Here is a 19,029-nt window from a genome sequence, read left to right as displayed (position 1 = left end):
TCCGAATAAGCAAAAACTCAAATCAAAAATGTCCTGTTTTAGCAAATGCGATATCCCCGCGTTTTTGAAATATAGAATTTTGATAAAATAAATTTATGAAGGCATTTAATTAAACGTGGACAATGACCGAATGGCTTTAGTAAATTTGCCCATATTGTAAATGAATACTTATATTCTGTGGCAAACCCGAAATTGTGCGACAATTGACGAACCGAAATACGACGGACTACATTTTGCTTGTGGGTTTGCTGTCAGTCTCGCAAACAACAAGCCAGGGTTAGCAAAAAGATTTTTAATTACTTTTAGTTAAAATTACCGTCAACTAGTGAAAACACTTTTTTATTTAATTTAATCAACTCAGAACCAAGTGGTAAGTTGCTTTGTTCTAGTAATTTTCTGCAAATACTCGTAGAACCAATTTTAAAAAATGGGTTGGTGCTGGGATAGGGTTTTGTCAAAAAGATGTGCGTCACGTCTGCCTCGTTGCTTGATGCTTTTGTTTAAAATTTTAGTGGCTTAAGCTTAATTGTGGTAGATTCTATTTGGCAGAATTGCATTAAGCTAAACAGACATTAAATATTTTCATGGACGTTTTCGTTACATTGCGAAATGGTATTTTATCTAATTCAATCTGTAGCAAACGGATATAGAAGGTTTGTTTTTTCTGCTTTAGTTGGTTAGAGTTATCGGTGGTTTAACTCATTAAATGTATGTATTTATATTAATATTATATTAAAATAAAATGATGAATCCTCATTCTTATAATAAAACCTTTTTATTTCCTGGTCATTTTAAATGCGAGAAATTTCGATATCTGCTTTTGTTCCTTATTAGGCACTTGCTAAATATTTTGGCTTCCTAGAAATTATCGACCCATCGAAAAGGCATTTACCTGAAATATGAAGTTTCTTGGGATTATCCTTGGAATGCACTTTCCTGGTGGGACCTTGAATACCGGTGAACCGTTCCGTCGGTCGGTGACCTCCACAAGTCTTTGTTCAAGCGAGATTTTAACAAGTTTTACTTTTTTTAGTTTTGTTTTATTGTTTCCGCCGGATCATTTTATGGTGACGTCGCAGAAGCCTATCGCAGTTTTTTTCTCATAAATCGCATGACCAAAATTATTGCGAACGAACTAACACAATTATAGTTCTTAAATTTCCAAATCTTTTTTGTAATGAGCTGAATACCTGGTTGCCAACGAAATATTTAAGTGCAAATTGAAAAAAGTCGTGGTACTGGTAAATTCATTAATTTGCTTTGTCTCATAAGTAGGTTTTGATTTTTTTAAATATATTAGAACAAACAAAAATAAGTATTTGGTTTTAGAACATAAAAATGATAAGATAATTCAACTCGGAAATTCCGGTACTTTTATTACTTTTAATTCGGGGTGATTTGAAGCAAAGGCCACAAATGACCAGGACACAAAATTGTTAAGTGTCAAATTTAAATTCAAAATTTCAAATTGTATTTGAACTCCTATTTATTAGATACCTCATTGTTTGATAACTTAAATGAGTAAAATGTTACTAAAGTACCTATATTTACCAGCGACACCTGCTATGTAATAATCATATATATTGTATTGAAAATCATTTTAACTTTTAACTGAACTACGCAAAAGTAAAAAATCTTTTAAATTTACAATTAATGAGAAAATAGATTATGCGTAAGAAATGAAGAACATTTTGAAAAATCTGTTATTAACAATTTTATTTTTCTTCTATATAAGTAGTAGGTCATAAATTGACCTCGAAAATATCAAAAATGGAATTTGTGCCACGTAAATTTTGTCTTCATTTTTATACTACAACATGTTGTAAATACATTTTTTCATATTATACTAAAAAAGAAATGAACTAAACTACAGCTAAAATGCACTTTCCAAAACGATACAAAAGCAAGGAGCGCTCTTTACCCAGAGAAATATTTGATGAGAGTTAAAAATAGGCCGCCCCTAAAGAATAAAATTGGAATCGGCTATACAGTTTCATATCGAATTTTATTGGTATGTTGATTGTTATTGTGATATAGTGTCTGGATCAATAAAGCGATAAAAATGAGTAATAAGTATAGTACTACATTTTAAAAACTATCGCTTTACCTTTTAGGTGGATGTCCTGTTCTAGAAAAAAATAGTGGCTGGTAATATCAGTTTAATTAATTAATATAGTCGTCACAGAATAATAAAAGCATAATAAAAGTGAATCAAAGACCCGGGCGTAACTGCAATAGGATGTTCCTTTTGCAGTTTTTATAAAAATCAATAGACTTTCCTAGTTGGGCGTAGCTACCATGAAATTGATTTAAAAAAGTTATTAACGAAAATAAATGCAATGACGTCAGTGCTCGTATTAATTTACGGCTGTGTTGGGTTTATAAACATCGCCTCGTGCATTTGTCAAATAAAAGGTCCTAATTTCGTCTAAAACTGTTTTGTTTTGTTTTGTTCCCGGCGGATATGCAAATACTTCAAAAAATAATTCAGACAAGTTCGGTCTACCGCGAAATTTGTTGCGGAAGAAAAAAATGGTTTACTGCAGCAAGGTTCTAGGTTGGATAAGGCTTGATTACTCAGATGCGGACAAGAAACAGAAACATTTCACTAATAATTAGTAATAATCACTGTAAGTGAAAATTATAAAACATTGATGGAAATCCAACCAAGTGCATTCTCTATTCCTGTTCCTCAAATTCAACAAGAAACAGTAAATACTGTCTAATTTACAACCTTACCTTACCGAGCAAGGAAGCAACCTCAAAATTAAAACAGCAACCGTGAGGCAAATTCAGTTCATATAATGTATTTACATTTTAATACAATTTATATCAACGAGTTTGAAATAGCAACTTATAAAAGAGCACTTGCGATATTTTGGTGGTTTCTCCAATAACTAGTAGTAAACTTATTTTATCGCTTTTGACGAAACGTTTTTAATTTGAGACTTATTATATAAATAAAAGAAGTTACAATGCAATTAATAAACTGTAGAAAGAAGAGGTCAGTCAAAATTTATTTAATGAAGAATAATAATTAATATCTAGTAAAAGACATAACGAATTTGAACCGATAAACACATTTCTTTTTTTTTTTATTAAAATGTGACCAAATTTAATTCTTTTTGGGACGTCTCTGCCGTTCAGGCCAGTACCCTTAGCAATCACTAACGGGTGTATGTTCGCAGTAGCGTTTTAAATAAATATTTATATTTCATTGAAATCGCATTCATCTGTATAAAATAGATGGAATCTGGGAATAAAGTGGTTTGGCATAGACCACTCTCTTCCTCTATGTTTTTCCTATATGACACGAATTTTTTAACAACCTTAGCAAATTCTCTCTCTTAGAACTAGGATGAAATATATGCCATGCAAACGATAATAAATTGTTACAGAGAGAAAGTCTTTGACACAATTAAAAATATCGTTAATCTAACGCAGTCATTACGCCCGCCGTATGTTTCGCGCAATTTTACCTTTGTTATTTATCTTTGCATCCGTTTTTTTTTTAATTTCGAGTCATTTTGATATAATAATATAATTTATCAATTAAAAGGCTTATTTTATTTAAAATATAGATTAATGACTACGAATAATATATCAGAGAATCAAACCTAAGTCTGAACAATATTGACGCCATAAATTGTGTCAGTTAGTCTATATGAGAGATAACTTGAATTGAACTGAGGGCTTTCACTTGATGAAAATCCATCTATCAAAATAAATAAGAACTAAAAGTTCAGATTTTCACGAAATTATATATTTTTACATGAAAATTGTTTCGACAACACCGTGTCTTTATCAAATTAGAGATTACCATTTAAGGGTTATAAACACTCCCTTGCAAACAGTAACATTTCAAGTAATATTTAAATGAACATAAGCATTATTAAATATATGTGGGTTAGCGCAATTGGCGATTGTGTATAAAATTCTGTCCTTTTAAATATATGTTTTGTTTATATAACTGTAACAGCAATAGCAACCTTGCATTAAAAAATGTGTTCATTTCAATCAACCAATATTTTTTTAAATTTGACCATTCTAGATTAGGTTTCAGCAGTATTTTATTTCCTCTCAGTTTTGTTTCAACATGTGCCCTTTTTCTTTTTAAGGTTATAGGACCACTTCCCCTAGGCCAAAATAGTCCTTAAAGTAAAAAGCCTTCCAGACAGTGCAATTGTGTACCTGCGCACCCACACCCCCACCACGGAGAGCCCCAGGCAACCGGGGCCACAAGCAGCTCGTGCATCGGGGAAGGTACGGACAGAATTTTTAAACTGTATAATTTCTTTTATTGGCACGCATTTTCAGGACGGCTCTGCTGCCCCTTCCACCAATAAACGACGCTGGGTCCCACCATCGACATTGAGACACCGCGATGCCCTCACTCCAGAGTCCCGTAACGATCAGGTGTTCCGCAGAGTGCGCGGTATCCTTAATAAGCTCACGCCCGAGAAATTTCAAAAATTGAGCGACGAGATCCTACGCATCGAGCTACAGTCTTTTGTCATTCAGAAGGGCGTCATCATACTGATTTTTGAAAAGGTAAGAGAACAATTGGAGAGGCTAACAAATAAAAATATAGCTACTGGCTTTTCTGGAAAAATGGTATCAAATGCATGTGTTGAAATAAATAACATTTTTAGCAATTACTGGACCTTGTAGTAATTGTTTAAAATAAAAGTAAAGCCTTATGTTAACTTTAAGATTTCTAACCACAGCCACCATTCCTTAGTTGTACCAAAAGTTTGTAGTGTCATATGACGCTTTTAAGGACGAATTTCGTAATCGTAATTATATTTTGTGGTTTATAATAACATAACCTTGCTTTTTGATTTGTTTCAACAGTTGGCATTACTAAATTTACGCCAAATTTTGAAGAAAATAAGAACAATTTATAAAACGCTCTATGAATTTGTTTGAGTATTAAACAAAATGGTACATTATACTCATCAAAATTTGCTCATGAACCAACTTCATGAAAAAGCTATTGCATACAATTTTCCAAGACTAGGTTCGAATTTAATATCCCCCTGGTACATTTATTTCATAGGCTCTAGATGAACCGAAGTATTCGTCGATGTACGCTCAGCTGTGCAAGCGGCTAAGTGAAGAAGCTCCGAACTTTGAACAAGGCGACGGTACCATTAGCACCTTCCGTAAATTATTGTTAAATAAGTGCCGGGTCGAATTTGACAATCGAGCTGCCGCTCTCGAACGTCACAGCTATGGAGCGGTCGATCAGGACGGTACGCTGCTTGAGGAGGACGAGCTCGAAGAGCGTCGTCAGGCAGCAAAGAGGAAAATGCTGGGCAACATCAAGTTCATTGGTGAACTGGGCAAGCTGGAGATCTTATCGGAAAACATATTACATCTATGCATTAGGGTTAGTGAATTTATCCATTTTAAGTTCTCACCTCTTCCGCAAATTCTCGGTTCTGGGGTGGTTCAGGGTGTCTCATTGTTGCGATCTCAGTAATTGCATTATTTGGAGTAACAAACAATTTGTTAGATTAATAGAATCGTTTGCTTCTATATTCTCGATACTATACTTTGTAGGATCAACGCTTATAGTTTGGTTATTTCTGGAAAATATTTTTTAAATTACTTAATACTAAAGCTAGACTTTTAATATAATCAAATAAACAAAATCAAATTATTCAAAATAAATTAAAAGTTCCAATAAATGAAGATTTTCTCCAGACAATAGATCACCAAAACTTATCGTCTAGACTATCTGATTTTCTTCTTTAAAATAATGATTTAATTAAACATATAATAGAATATTTGAATTGAAAATTGTAAATTATGCAAGTGTGGTAAAGGACATTTGTGTGACGAGTTTATTATTATGGTTCATAAAACAGTGACTTAAGAAGTTTATCAAACTTGTTGCCATTAGTTTTTTACCACGAGAATTTTATTTCACATGGATCTGAGCCCCTTGGGACATTTCCGGGATATTACTATACGGGTTTGGGAGCAACCAGATGTTTTTGGAAATTTTATAGCAAATATTAAATTTGACGTTTGTCAATTCTGGCCGCCATATTAGTGAATATATTCGTGTTAATTTGCAAAAATATATCAAAAAGTAACGGTAGTAGATAAAGTATGGTATTCAACAATTAAAGTTCTTTTATTATTGGGAGCACATTATTCTATTTTTGATCATTTTATGATTCTTTAAGGGGTTTGGAAACACTTCTTTATTGCTTTTTTTTTCTCAAAGAAACTTCCACAGGCTACTGTAATACTTTTTACATAATCTCTGGATTCCTCCTGCGTCGGTTTTTGCTGAGTCGAACTTGCTGATGAAGCTAACGCAGAAGGAATCCAAAAGTTTTGTAAAAAGTACTTCTCTATTGCAATATTTGTGGTTGCAAACTCGTTCTAGATAGATAGACGTATATTTAAAAAAAAATATTGTAGAATTTTAAATTCTTCCAATAAAAAATAAAAAACAAATAAAGAACACTTTAAGAACCAAATGCAAGACAACAGTACACAAACAGACAAAACAAAATATACACACACAACGCCGTAAAATTATGTGAGTTAATCACGAATGGAGACGCGCTTTCTAACTCAGTGGTATTTATGCATGGTTGATACTTGAGAATTTATCAGTCAAGGAAGACGTTAGAATCATTGATAATGTGACATGATCCTTCTAAAGTTTTTAAAACCTGAGCAACTGTTATGAAAACGACCCTAAATGAATGAAAGTCTTAAAACCAACCTGGACTACCAAAATATAAATAAATGAATATATAAATTTAACCGCCTAAAATACCTCATTTCGTTGATCAGGAGTTATTGGTTAGACGAGGCGACGACCCCTCGGAGGACCTGGAGTGCCTCTGCCAGATTATGCGCACGTGCGGTCGCATCCTCGACACAGACAAGGGTAAATACTTGATGGACCAATACTTCGAGCGTATGCGTACGCTCGCGGACAACGGAGACTTGCAGCCGCGTATACGGTTCATGCTGAAAGATGTGATTGACCTGAGAAACGATAATTGGATGCCGCGGAAAGCGGCTATTGTCGAAGGGCCCGTACCAATGGCACAAATTCGACCCAATGAAGACGACCGACTAGGTTTTAGAAGGTAAACTCCAGCAAAATTTGTTTATGTTGTCTGGATTTTCCGTTCAAGTATATTAACTTAAAAAATATCCTGCGGTTGTCGAATGGATTTGGTTTTGACATTCAAACCATCTGATTTTGTTTGTAATGTATCAATCGAGCTAATGCCATTTGTCAGAACCTTGGTGCTGTTTGTTATTTAAATCCCAACAAAGTCTGAAAAAAGGAATTTTCTCTCACAATAATTAACAAAAAAGAAATAGCAATGAAAATATAATGAACAGCATCACTGTTCTATCATTGTTAAATTTATAATTTTTATTATTATATTACGAAGTTAGGGAAGGTGGCAAAATGCAAAATAATAAAAGTAAGGAGCCGAAAATGTCTCCTGGGAAGTGACAACACAGGACATTTCTAATTTCAGAAAATATCAAAATAATGCAGCAAACTCTGTACTTTTTTTGAATTAGCATCCAGTAACACTAATTTTTACACGCCTAAGTTAATACAGTTAGTGAGCCATATACAGAATGTCTCAAAGAAATGAAGAAATTTAAAAAATAATAAATTTTTTTATTTCTCACTGTTTCTAACATCAAATGCTTCTGCTCAATTTAAATAAGTCCTATACCTATCTGATAATTTCTGAGATATATACATTTTTGTTTTTATTATTTATTAATAAATTTTGTTTGAAAGAAGTTCTACGCGCCCTTTTTTACGCCTTTATGAAAAAGTAGCCATTGTTATATATCAAATTGCTTGTATGTATGTGTGTAATTATAAACATGAATTTTTCTACTTATAATTTTATCACAAACAGATATGTCGGAAACTATGCCATGTAGGTATAGCTTGTTTATAATGAAAGAAAGCATTTGGTGCTGTCCAAAGCATGAAATAAAAAAAAATGAAATGAAATGAAAAAAAAAAGTTTTTGTTAACACTACCAGGAGTTTGTCGAAGTTAGTGGGTAACCCCATCTTTTATCAATGTCTTGCAATCACATCTTGATCTCACTTATTAAATGAAATACAGATTTTAGTAGCAAAGGTAACAATTACAGTTTATTACAAAAAAATAAAATAAAAAATAAACACAAACATTAAAGTAATAATCCTAAACCTCATAACTATAGTTTGATTGGGACGTTGATTTTGTTCTTGGTCGATATTAGTGGAATTGATATCTTAGTTAAACAAATGTTCTATTATGTTAAGTCTCATTTATATAATTTTGTGCTATTGGCGATTTTACAATTACATGAAACCTCTGGCGGAAAAAAATATAATAAAATATATAGCAATTCGCGAGAAAATTTACTTTGAAGATGACCCATGTCTTATAAAAAATGTAGGGATCGCAATCAACACGACCGAGACACGGACCGTTCCCAGACGGACGGTCTTTTCCGACACCCGTTAAAAACCAGAGGAGGCCTCGATGACATTTTCGGGTTTAATCCGTCGCCGGTGGCGCCTCTCATTTCCGCACCACCTTCGTTCGGGTCGGGTCCAAATGGGTTCGGCTCCGGCGGAGGTAACGGTCGGGACGTCCCTTTCCGCGGTGATCGTCGGGGCGTTCAAGGATTCGGTGGTGCCGGTACTGGCGGCGGGGGTTTCGAAAACAGCCGAAGGGGTCACTATAAGCACAACCAGAATAACAGTGGATCAAACTATAACAATCGTATGTATAGCGTTTATAACATATAATAATAAAAATAATAATATTGCTTTACTTGCAACTGTTATTACGCCCAATTATAGAAAATACTTAAAATTAAACAGTAGAACAAATAGCAGCGCGCTAATTCTAATGTAATACCTACCCGACAACGAAAATTGTTGAAAAATTAATTAATTATCCCTTAGTCTAGTGTTTACCAACCTTTTTTGTGGCATTTCCCACTATATCATTTATAAAAAAATTACGCCCCCCATACATAATTTTTAACATTGAAAAATTGTTTTGTTCACTTAAGAAACATGAATGATAGGTTTTAGGAAGATATCACTATGAAATTGCTATCAAATAACAGTAAATAATATTTCAAAACATATAATAAAAAAGTTAAAATTCAAATTCAATATAATTTTCAACAATAGGAATTGAATGCTCCCATACTAACCACCTATTTTAAGAAATCACCTTCGTGAGTGCTCTATGTGCTTTTATTTTTCAACGTATTAATTTGTTTCGTGATGATGATAAATTTACAATGAGAAATAATGTCTCTGTATGTAAAGCAACATTTCGTGATATAATAATTTTTCAATAATTTACTATTCAGTAAATAATCCCAAAGAATGGGGTCTTAATATATATCTTATATTATGTGAGGAGTATAAAATATAGCTTCTAAGGCTGCCTAGATTAAACTCTTGAAAATGATAATATGGAGAATACAGAGAAACAGAGTTTTAGAGTTTAGTTCTTAAAAGTATTTCTTAATAGCTCATGGTGTTAAATATCCGCACGAAAATTTTGAGTTTGTGGTTTTTGAAGATGAGGACTACAATCAAATTCCATTTATCACATAATATATAGAGGGCGCAAAAAAATCTCGCTATTTTCTTGTTAGTACCGTTTTGTTAGTTTTGGTTCTTGTAAAATTATGATAAAAAGATCATTTCTAAATAAAAATGATATACATAATACATTTACTCGTGTTAAATATATCGTTTTTGAAATATTTGCATTTACCACTGCAAATGACAAAATTTATTTCTCTTTCCCGTATCATCAATAACAATAACCAAAACTAACAATAACCCTTTTTTGGTCGCGTGATTGTTACAGAATCCAACAAAGATGTAGCTCCGCGCTTCAAAAAAAATTTGATCTTCCCGAAGGAAAATTTGGGCGAAGTGGAACTGAGACCATCGATAGTGTTCAACAAAGCTTCCGTAAAGAGCAACAACGCGATTAATGCCGCCGGAGGGGGCATGCAAACCAATCGGGGGGTTAACACCGCTCTCGAGCCGCCACACTTTGGCGGCAGTAAGCAGCCGCCGAGCGCTATAAAGGAACCGCTCCCGATCGCCCAAGACAAACCCAAGCAATCTAAAAAAGACAAGGTTTGACTGTCGCTGGATATAGAGGGTGTTGGTTTCTACTGGTGGTATTTTAGGGGCCAAACAAAGAAGAAGTGGTTAAGAAATTTAACACGCTGCTCGACGATTATTGGAAAGGGGAGGTCGATATTAAACAGGCGATTAACTGTTACAAGGAGCACAAAATTCCGGACAAGTGCGTAAAAGATGTGATTGCGTCCGGCCTCTCGCTCGCATTGGACAAGTCAGGTTCGTGCGATTTAATTTATTCATCGTTTAAATTATAGTAAGGCTTTTTGACAAGAGTATTCCCCCACTTAAAGAAAAAGCATGGAATATCAAAAATAAAGAATTGAAAGAAAAACTAAAAACGCTACTCTTAAAAAACAAAATAAATAAGTAAAATTTCACTCGAAAAATTTCTCTTCAACAATCCAAAAACTTTTGTACAGAGTGTGCCAAATTGGACACTTCAGAGAGGGTATAGAAGAAAACAAATGTTTAGGTCTCGATTTGCATAAAAAACATAATGGTAAAAACCGCACACCGATACTTTTTGCGCAGAATTAAATATTTTTAAAACTTAGTTTTTTTAAATGGACTTCAAATTACCTATCCAGAAATATAGCACGCCTTATATTTCACTTGAATCTCCTTGGAAAAGAGTAAGTTTTTAACTTAGAACAAGTGATGATGCTAGAGCGCGCTTTTTAAATTGGATACAACAGAATGTCTTTTTTTTCATAAGAATCTATTGAAATGATATCAAAATAGTCTAGGCAAAACAGTATATCAACATTTTGTTTCTAGCCTAAAATATCAATCACAGAAAATATAGTTTTGCTAATTTTATCATTTTTAAATCATAAAAGTAATCTTCAAAAAACTTTTAAAACAACGTGTTGGGGCATAAAATAATCAATATGCAAATGCAAAGATAGACATAGCAAAGACAAATAAATAACAATAGGTATCGGTGTAATCGCGTCTTAAAATTTTATGAAAAAACTAGCAATTAGATATCGCAATACAGTTATCATTACTCTGTTGAGCTATCATTAGAACATTAATCGCTCCCCATCACTATATCCTAAATAGACAGGTGAAAAAGTGTCAAATGAAGCTTAGCTTCAAAAAGCATAACAATGTTTTATATTAATAAATTATAAATATTTTCATGGTTCAATACTCTATTGGTATTGGCGTAAAGAATGGTACGTTTAACAGCAGGACAACACTTATCTGCTACACAATGTAATAAACGACAATGGAGTTAGAGCGGATCCATATGCACTTCAATGAATGCTATTCTCTCTAGTGTCAGGCTTGGTAATAACTATCCTAATTATTTGTTGTCCACTCCAAAGCAAACCGCCCCTGTATTCCACTTGCATCCATCATCATCTATCTGATAAGAGTTTGTAGTTTATAGCGTCGAACTTTCAACTTAAGTCAAGGAATAAACCTACAGAATGTTCCTTCTCATTTGCGAGCATTATCCCTAAACCGCCGACCCCTTAAACGTTTGTTTTCAGATATAGAACAAGAGAAGCTGATTAAATTGTTGGCGAATTTAAAAGAAGACGGTGCCGTATCTGGCTCGGCCGTGCAAGAAGCTTGCAAGTGTCTGTTCCACGCTTTAACCGAGAGAGAAGTGAACGGAGATCGAGAGGCGACCTTCAATGCGGCGTCCATCTTGCTGGCCGACGCGGTATGCGAACACCTGCTGCCCCTTTCGGACGTCGCCAGTTTGACGGACAACGGCGCCCATCATCCACTGTTCCTGTTCGTGCTGAGCAGAGTGAAGAAGAAGAGGGGCAAGTCGGAATTGAGCGAGATATTTAACAAGAGCAAAGTGAGTGGCCGGTGGCTATTTCGTTGTTTTTTCAATTATATTGTAAATGTTTTATATACGTGCCTTTTAGTAATTTTAATTTTAATTTTATAAAAAAAGATCACTCTGCACTCGTCGAGTATTAAAAATTGTACACACTTCAAAAAAATACTTCCTATCTCAGTAATTATGACTGTACCATCCGGACAAATTTTGTTTTTATTGTTTTTTTTTTATGATTTGATTGGTTTTGTTATTAGTTTGTAGATCTATTTATTGTGTTTTTCCTTCACTATTTTTTAAAGTAACATATATTTATTTATTCCATATATATATTGATACTGACAATGACCAAAACTTAATTTTTTCAAATTATTTAAAACTGGAATGTAATTAAATGTTCTTAAAAATTGTGTAGAATAGTGGTTCAATATGTAAGTTGTGGAATTTTCGTAATAATCGCCATAATTCTTAAAAGTTTCATTATCTTAATATGTTGATATCTTGATAGTAGTTAGGCATGCAACCCCGTGCCAGCAATTGTTCGATTACTGTTTCAAGCCAAACTCCAAAGTTTCGAAACTTACATTTCTGATGTTTTACTTTATATTATTTAAAGATAAATTAAAATTAAGCAAAATACTTGATCAAGCGACGTTTTCGTGAATCTTTTTATTAAGTACAGATAAAATCACAAAATTGTCTTCACATAGTGATATAATTTTAAATTATTTCGCAACATAAGTATCGAAATTGCCAAAAGAAGTGAAGCAAAAGTCAGATACTGGAATACAATAAGAGTTTTATGCATAGCGAAATATATAATATTTTAATTATTTAATATATTGTTTTTTAATTGTTCCGAAAATTATCGTTTCAAGTTTCAGTTCCATATTGTCAATACTTTCTATTATTGACACGAAACGATTGTTGCACGTTTTTATTTCAATGTGTAGGTTAATTTGATGGCCCAACTACCCGAATCGGATAAAACAAAGGAGCGTTTGTCGGAGATCTTGGAGGAATACGAGCTGGCTTTTCTCTATCCCTTGCTTCGTATTCAGGCTGACCTAGCGAGACAATTGGCGGCCGACTCAAACCCACAAAATTTTTACAAATGGATCAAAGTGGGTTTAAAAAAAGAATATTTCTATTCATCAGTGTAATATTTTGTTTTTTAGGAAAATCTTGAATCTGCCGACTTCAACGACCCTGGTTTCATTAACGCTCTCGTCACAGTATTGATCAAGTATATAACTCAAGAAGCCCAATCGGCAGGTGATGAAAAAGCAATGGTGGGCAATATTTATTTATCTATTTATATGTTTATTGTTTCTTTTTACAAACATCAATACAATGATTTGAAACTTGCAGATATATAACAATAACAATCCACACTTAATAGTTAGGTCAGTACTAACTTCAGATACATCACAAGATCAGGCATATATAAAGCATGATATTAACAGGTGATGTTTTTACTTATGGGTAAACTATATACTGTAATTCTTTCTGTACTTCTATTTCCTTAGAATTCCTTTCTAATTTGTTGTAATTCTTCTGGTATTCTTTTCGACCATATACCATAATTCTGTGGTTTACCTCGCAAGTTTTGTATTTGATAGTGTTGAGAGTAAAGGATATAAATAATACATGGGTGTGCCTTGTTCTTTTTAAATTATTGATATTGCTAGAATAATTGCTACTATTTCTTATTGTGAAACCCAGTGACCTGAGAGATTTTTCTCCAAAAATACACTGCGACATCTTTAATTTCTTCACTAGGCTGAATTTTGTCATCACCTATAGAGTAGTTAACAATTACGGCATAAGTGATTACCGCCATACATTTTTTTTATATTTAACTATATTTTATTTGTTCCAAACCACTTTCCGGCTCGTACTGTAGTTATCGACTGTAGGGTGTATGTAGCCTGTTAATATCGGGCAAATTGAATTCTTAACAACATGCGGTCGTGTATTAAATAAAATTAAAAATAATAGGGGAGCCAGGTTACTACCTTAAGGGACTTCCGATGCGCGTATATAAAGATCAGAAAAACTGTTACCGACTTTGTTTTTTGTAAATTGTAACATATCAAAAGTAGTCAAGACATTAGATAGAAACGATAGGTATCTATTTATGACAATAACACAAGTATTTTTCACACGCAGGTTCATAACAATTTAATTTAGAATTTAAAAAAAAGTAAAAAAATACAAACAGAATTGTTAAAATACACACAGGCACACCCTAGTTTTAGACAAACTTGCGCTCTTATTCAATATTGCATTCACATACTACTACATAACAATAGACAATAAAAAAAATGCAAAAATTAATCTATGATTAATTGTAGAGAACATTACACACACAAAACATTAACAATGTTACTACAATGGGTAGCAAAAACTAAATTTCAAAATTATAATTTAAAAGTTCTTGCGTATACTGATAATGGTTTTCCAATAACATTTTTTAAGAAGTGCATGTTACAAGCACTTAAGTGCTCATCTTGCCAACACCTAAAATAACTTATTTGTAAAGTTTCTACAAGATTTTTTCAAATCAATTGATGATTAATGAATTTTAAGACGATAGTAGAGCAACCAAAGTGGTTAATAAATAAAATGAATCGTTTTTGTGTTAACAGGTTGAAAAAGAAAACTCAATGTTGAAACGGTACCAGCCGATTTTGCACGCGTTCCTCCGCGACAAATCTTCGCTCCAATTGGTGGCGCTCTATTCGCTTCAGATGCATTTCTATACGCTGGGATTTCCGCGCGGACAGCTGCTCCGTTGGTTCGTCGCCCTGTACAATTTGGAAATCGTCGACGAGGAGGCGTTCATAAATTGGAAAGAGGATGTTACAGACGCGTACCCCGGCAAGGGAAAGGCCTTGTTTCAGGTCAGGATTCTAATTATTATTTTAGGGGAAGTTTATTTAGTAAATTAGATTTGATAAGAATGGGCTTTGATTTTTTTTATGCTACTTTTAGACTGACAATTATGACAACTTTGATGAGCATACTACAGCATTTTATATCAAGTACATGTCAATACTAGAATTTTTTATCCGTTTATTCACAAAATAGGATTTTGCTGTCAGTGTAAAACTAGTATTAAAAACATCTCAGATTTATACTATTTATCGATAGAAATGTTTTAATTTAAGTTTTGTGAAAATTTGCTTTAAGTAATTTAAACAAATATTTGGCATCAAAATTTGACACTAGAAAGTTGACATCGAGCTTGGAGTTAGAAACGCGAATTTTTAGGTAAATCAGTGGCTCACGTGGCTACAAGAGGCGGAATCTGAGGAGGAGGAAGGCGAGGATTAAAAAACTTTCGCTTGACCCAGGCACACAACACCAGATTCCTACACATACACGGTTTCAAATTAAGCCGCAAAAAAATTAGATTTAGGAGAAAAATGAACCTTGTTTTTCCTAGTATATTAGCCAATTATTTTTTTAATTTGTGTTGCTTTGTTTGTCCTTAAGATCCATAAGAAGAGATTAAACATAATATTCCCAGTATCAAATTGTTTTCAAAATATTGTCTAATTTAAGCGGAAACACGTTTTTAACTTTATTCTGTCTTAATCAATTAATTGCGATAAAAATATTTGCTGGAAATGTGACGATTCTGTTTTGGTTAATTCCAATAAACATAAACTTAGCAAAGGTGATGTAGATTCTTAAGTTTAAGTTGAGTTAGTGGTAAATGCATGAAGTTATTAGAAAATTGAGAAAAAAGGATAAAGCAAGGCATGCACGACATGGGAATTTTGCACCCATTTCAACTGCCTCCTGAATAATGTATTGCGTCTCAAGGCATCTGTTGATACATATGCCAATTAAAGAAACCAAAAATATAACATTTTCTGATTTTGATTTTGTTCTAATTTTCTGTTTTAATTATTGGTGGTGGGAGTATCCCTGCGCCTAAACTAAGGAGACCCAAGTATTTTTTTTATCAAAGTCCTGTGAGTAAGGAAATGTTTACCATTTTGTTTCTCAGAATGCACTATGTAAATGTGTTTTTATAGAAATTGATACCTTGTGTAAAACAGAAATGTGTTCCAGTTAATGTAATTTTTTATGTCGAACTATATTTAACGTATTTTTTCTAAAAATATTTCATTTTATTTTTATTAATGAATATTTTTAATTATATACACTTAGATGAAAATGTCTCACACTGAAAGTTGAATTGTACTGTGAAGTTTGTGTTAATAAATATGTTCGGTGGTGCTTTGCTATCGATACAAGTGTGCTCTTTTTTTGCCCCAAATCACCGCACTCCCTCAAATGGTGTTTTATTTTTAATAGTGAAAGCTGCAGATGAACTTAAATGGGCTACTCTTATAGCAATTGGAAGGAAAATGGTATACTAAAAAATGGTCATCTATAAATAACAAAGAAATCAATTTTTAACAAGTGTTTTACAAAAAAACTTTACAAGAAATATGTATCACTTAACAGGTTTCATTTGCCACAGTCCATCATTAAGATAATGGCAATTCTCAACTCCGACTCCTTTATTTACTTTGGCTCTGAAATTTTTAAAAACCAAATAAGGAAATAAATTCCCAAAGTTACTATTGTCATGGTAGTATAGATAATAGTAACTTACATGTCTTCTGTAGATAAGGTTGTTTTCCCTATTGCCAGAGCGTGATCTTTTCCTTCTGCCAATATTGCCTAAATCAAAATATTTTTATTAAATTTTAAGTTTGATATCTTGAAAAACCACTACATACCACAACTGTATCTTTTGGAACATCAGTCATTTTTGCCCCAGGCGAAGTTAAACCTGGGCACATTATATTTGCTCCACTAAGCACAAATCTGATGGCTCCTTTATCAACCTGTTGCATAGGCAGGAAAAATGGATCTACAAGTTTTGAGTTAATTTTTGATAACCTTTGGTTTATTTTATAATTGTAAAATTTAGATCAAAATTCTATATATTTTTTAATCTAAAAAAAGAACGAATTTCACTAGAACTGTTGCAAAAACGTAAAACCTTAATACATATTCCAATTAGTAATAAAAGAAAATGCAAGTCAATAAAAGTTAATTCCACAATTTTTAACTCACATTTGTGAAATAACCTGAGAGTAGGCATCCACTGTCCTTCACGATGTCGAAAAAATTGCTGCTCTCCCGCAGAATTTACTATAATTTCTAAATGATCGTGACTAAAATTAGTTGTGAATATTTAGTTAACAAGTTAAAAATTAATTTAATTGGCATACCATTTCACTATTCTTAGGGAATCTTTTTTTGGTATGATCACATCAATATAATTTTCCAAATATGGATATGATTCTAAAATTTTGCCTCTGATTGCTTTTTGAACAGACGATTTCAGTTGTAATATCCCTGAGATGCTTTCTTTTTCATCGAACCTACAAAAAAATCCATATTAAAAAAAAAACTGTAATTTTAAAATTATTGTGTATCTCTAAGACAACAATCCTTTTAGCAATATTTACTTTTTAAACATTTTTAGGCGAGAAATTAAAACTTATCTCACTAGATTCTCACGATCACAGAGTACTAACATTTTTTAGGTTAAGTTCAGTCAGCCAAGAAGAGAGAAATAGTTGAAAATGTCATAAGCCTTCAGCTTGGCGAGAGTTCTTTTCTTTTGAGGATTATAATAAGAATTTTACGCAACTTGCCTATGAGCAATAAAAAAATTCGGTTCTACGTTAATAGTCCAATTATAGTTATTATACTATTCTGGGAGTTGACATAACCTTGGTCCGTTGCCTATTGGATTATGTACCGTTAAGAAGATGTTAAGTGATTTAGAGGTTATGGAAATATATTGGTGCTTTTCATTAATTCTGTCCTAATAGTATTATACAGCTATTAAAACAATTCAGAATCAATGAACATTTGAGTTAAAATGACTTTGATAAGGAGGTACCATATCGTAAAGAAGTTTTTTTCATCTCAAACTGAAATTCCTCCAAACTTACCCGAAAAGTGCACCAAAAGAATACTGTCAGGAATACAACCAACTGGCGCATTACATTTGGGTAATTATGTGGGCGCAGTAGCACAGTGGCTAAAACTTCAAGATAAATATGAAATTATTTTGAGTATTGCAGACCTGCATTCAATGACATTACCATATGAGCCAAAACAATTATCTAAGAACATACTTGAACTCACCGCTACTTTGTTAGGCTGTGGGATAAATCCCAATAGAGTTATATTATTCCAACAGTCTTCTGTACCAGCACATACCGAATTGTACTGGTCTTTAGGGTGCATTTCAACAATGGCTCGTTTAGCCCATTTACCCCAGTTCAAGGAAAAGTCAGTTAACTTAAAAGAGATTCCTTTAGGATTGTTGGTTTATCCAGTACTACAAGCAGCTGATATTTTATGTTATAAAGCAACTGACATACCAGTAGGAGAGGACCAACTACAGCATATACAATTAACTCAGGATTTAGCAAGGATATTCAACAACAGATTTGGTGCCACTTTTCCAATACCACATTCATTAATTTTAGAAAATAAATTCATCAAGTTAAGAAGTTTACGGGATCCTAGCAAAAAAATGTCTAAATCTGATCCAGACCCCAAGAGCAGGATCTGTCTATTGGACACACCTGATCATGTTTTAAAGAAAATTAAAAGAGCACTTACTGATTTTACATCTGAAGTTACATATGACCCCAAAGATAGATTGGGAGTGTCAAATTTGATTGACATACACTCTTTTGTTAGTAAGAAGTCGGTGGAAGACATTTGTAGGGAAGCAGAAAATATTAATACAGGTCAATACAAAAATGTTGTTGCTCGAGCTGTGGTTGAATTTTTGGATCCAATTCAGAAATCCACAGCCAAATATCTGCAGAATGAAGACTACTTATTAAGTGTACTCGAAAGTGGAAGAAAGAAAGCTTCAGAACTAGCTGAACAAACACTTGATGAAGTCAGAATGAAATCGGGTTTAAAATTAAGTGTGCAGAAAGTTAATAAAATTAAAGCAAGTTTATAGCATATTGAAC

General features: G+C 33.0%; 3 protein-coding genes across 4 annotated transcripts; 2 read left to right on the top strand and 1 right to left on the bottom strand.

Moving 5' to 3' along the window:
* Positions 1-225: 225 nt before the first annotated feature.
* On the top strand, positions 226-16,207 carry LOC132705709 (eukaryotic translation initiation factor 4 gamma 2). The gene is made up of 13 exons (XM_060676512.1): positions 226-370; positions 4,119-4,263; positions 4,318-4,551; positions 5,060-5,392; positions 6,820-7,121; positions 8,460-8,788; positions 9,902-10,179; positions 10,233-10,404; positions 11,691-12,010; positions 12,946-13,116; positions 13,171-13,284; positions 14,644-14,898; positions 15,269-16,207. The coding sequence occupies exons 4-13, from the start codon at positions 5,087-5,089 to the stop codon at positions 15,329-15,331; spliced, it is 2,310 nt and encodes a 769-aa protein (XP_060532495.1). The 5' UTR covers positions 226-370; positions 4,119-4,263; positions 4,318-4,551; positions 5,060-5,086; the 3' UTR covers positions 15,332-16,207.
* A 107-nt stretch (positions 16,208-16,314) lies between these two features.
* Positions 16,315-17,855, bottom strand: LOC132705711 (malignant T-cell-amplified sequence 1 homolog). Of its 2 annotated transcripts, none has more exons than XM_060676516.1 (6): positions 17,563-17,855; positions 17,254-17,406; positions 17,096-17,196; positions 16,756-16,889; positions 16,629-16,696; positions 16,315-16,548 (listed from the first exon to the last, which is right to left on the bottom strand). In XM_060676516.1, coding segments are annotated over exons 1-6 (540 nt in total). In that variant the 5' UTR covers positions 17,565-17,855; the 3' UTR covers positions 16,315-16,466. The 2 variants fall into 2 exon arrangements, with proteins under 2 accessions (XP_060532499.1, XP_060532498.1); XM_060676515.1 differs by having other exon boundaries at positions 17,494-17,601.
* Positions 17,856-17,912: 57 nt separating this feature from the next.
* On the top strand, positions 17,913-19,019 carry LOC132704471 (tryptophan--tRNA ligase, mitochondrial). Its single transcript, XM_060674481.1, has one exon. The coding sequence runs from the start codon at positions 17,913-17,915 to the stop codon at positions 19,017-19,019; it is 1,107 nt and encodes a 368-aa protein (XP_060530464.1).
* Positions 19,020-19,029: the final 10 nt, after the last annotated feature.

The sequence above is a fragment of the Cylas formicarius genome, unplaced genomic scaffold (genome assembly GCF_029955315.1).
Source record: "Cylas formicarius isolate icCylForm1 unplaced genomic scaffold, icCylForm1.1 PGA_scaffold_7__23_contigs__length_41026272, whole genome shotgun sequence".
Lineage (NCBI taxonomy): Eukaryota > Metazoa > Arthropoda > Insecta > Coleoptera > Brentidae > Cylas > Cylas formicarius.
The sequence above is the reverse complement of the archived record's forward strand: the minus strand, read 5'-3'. Positions and strand labels throughout refer to the sequence as shown.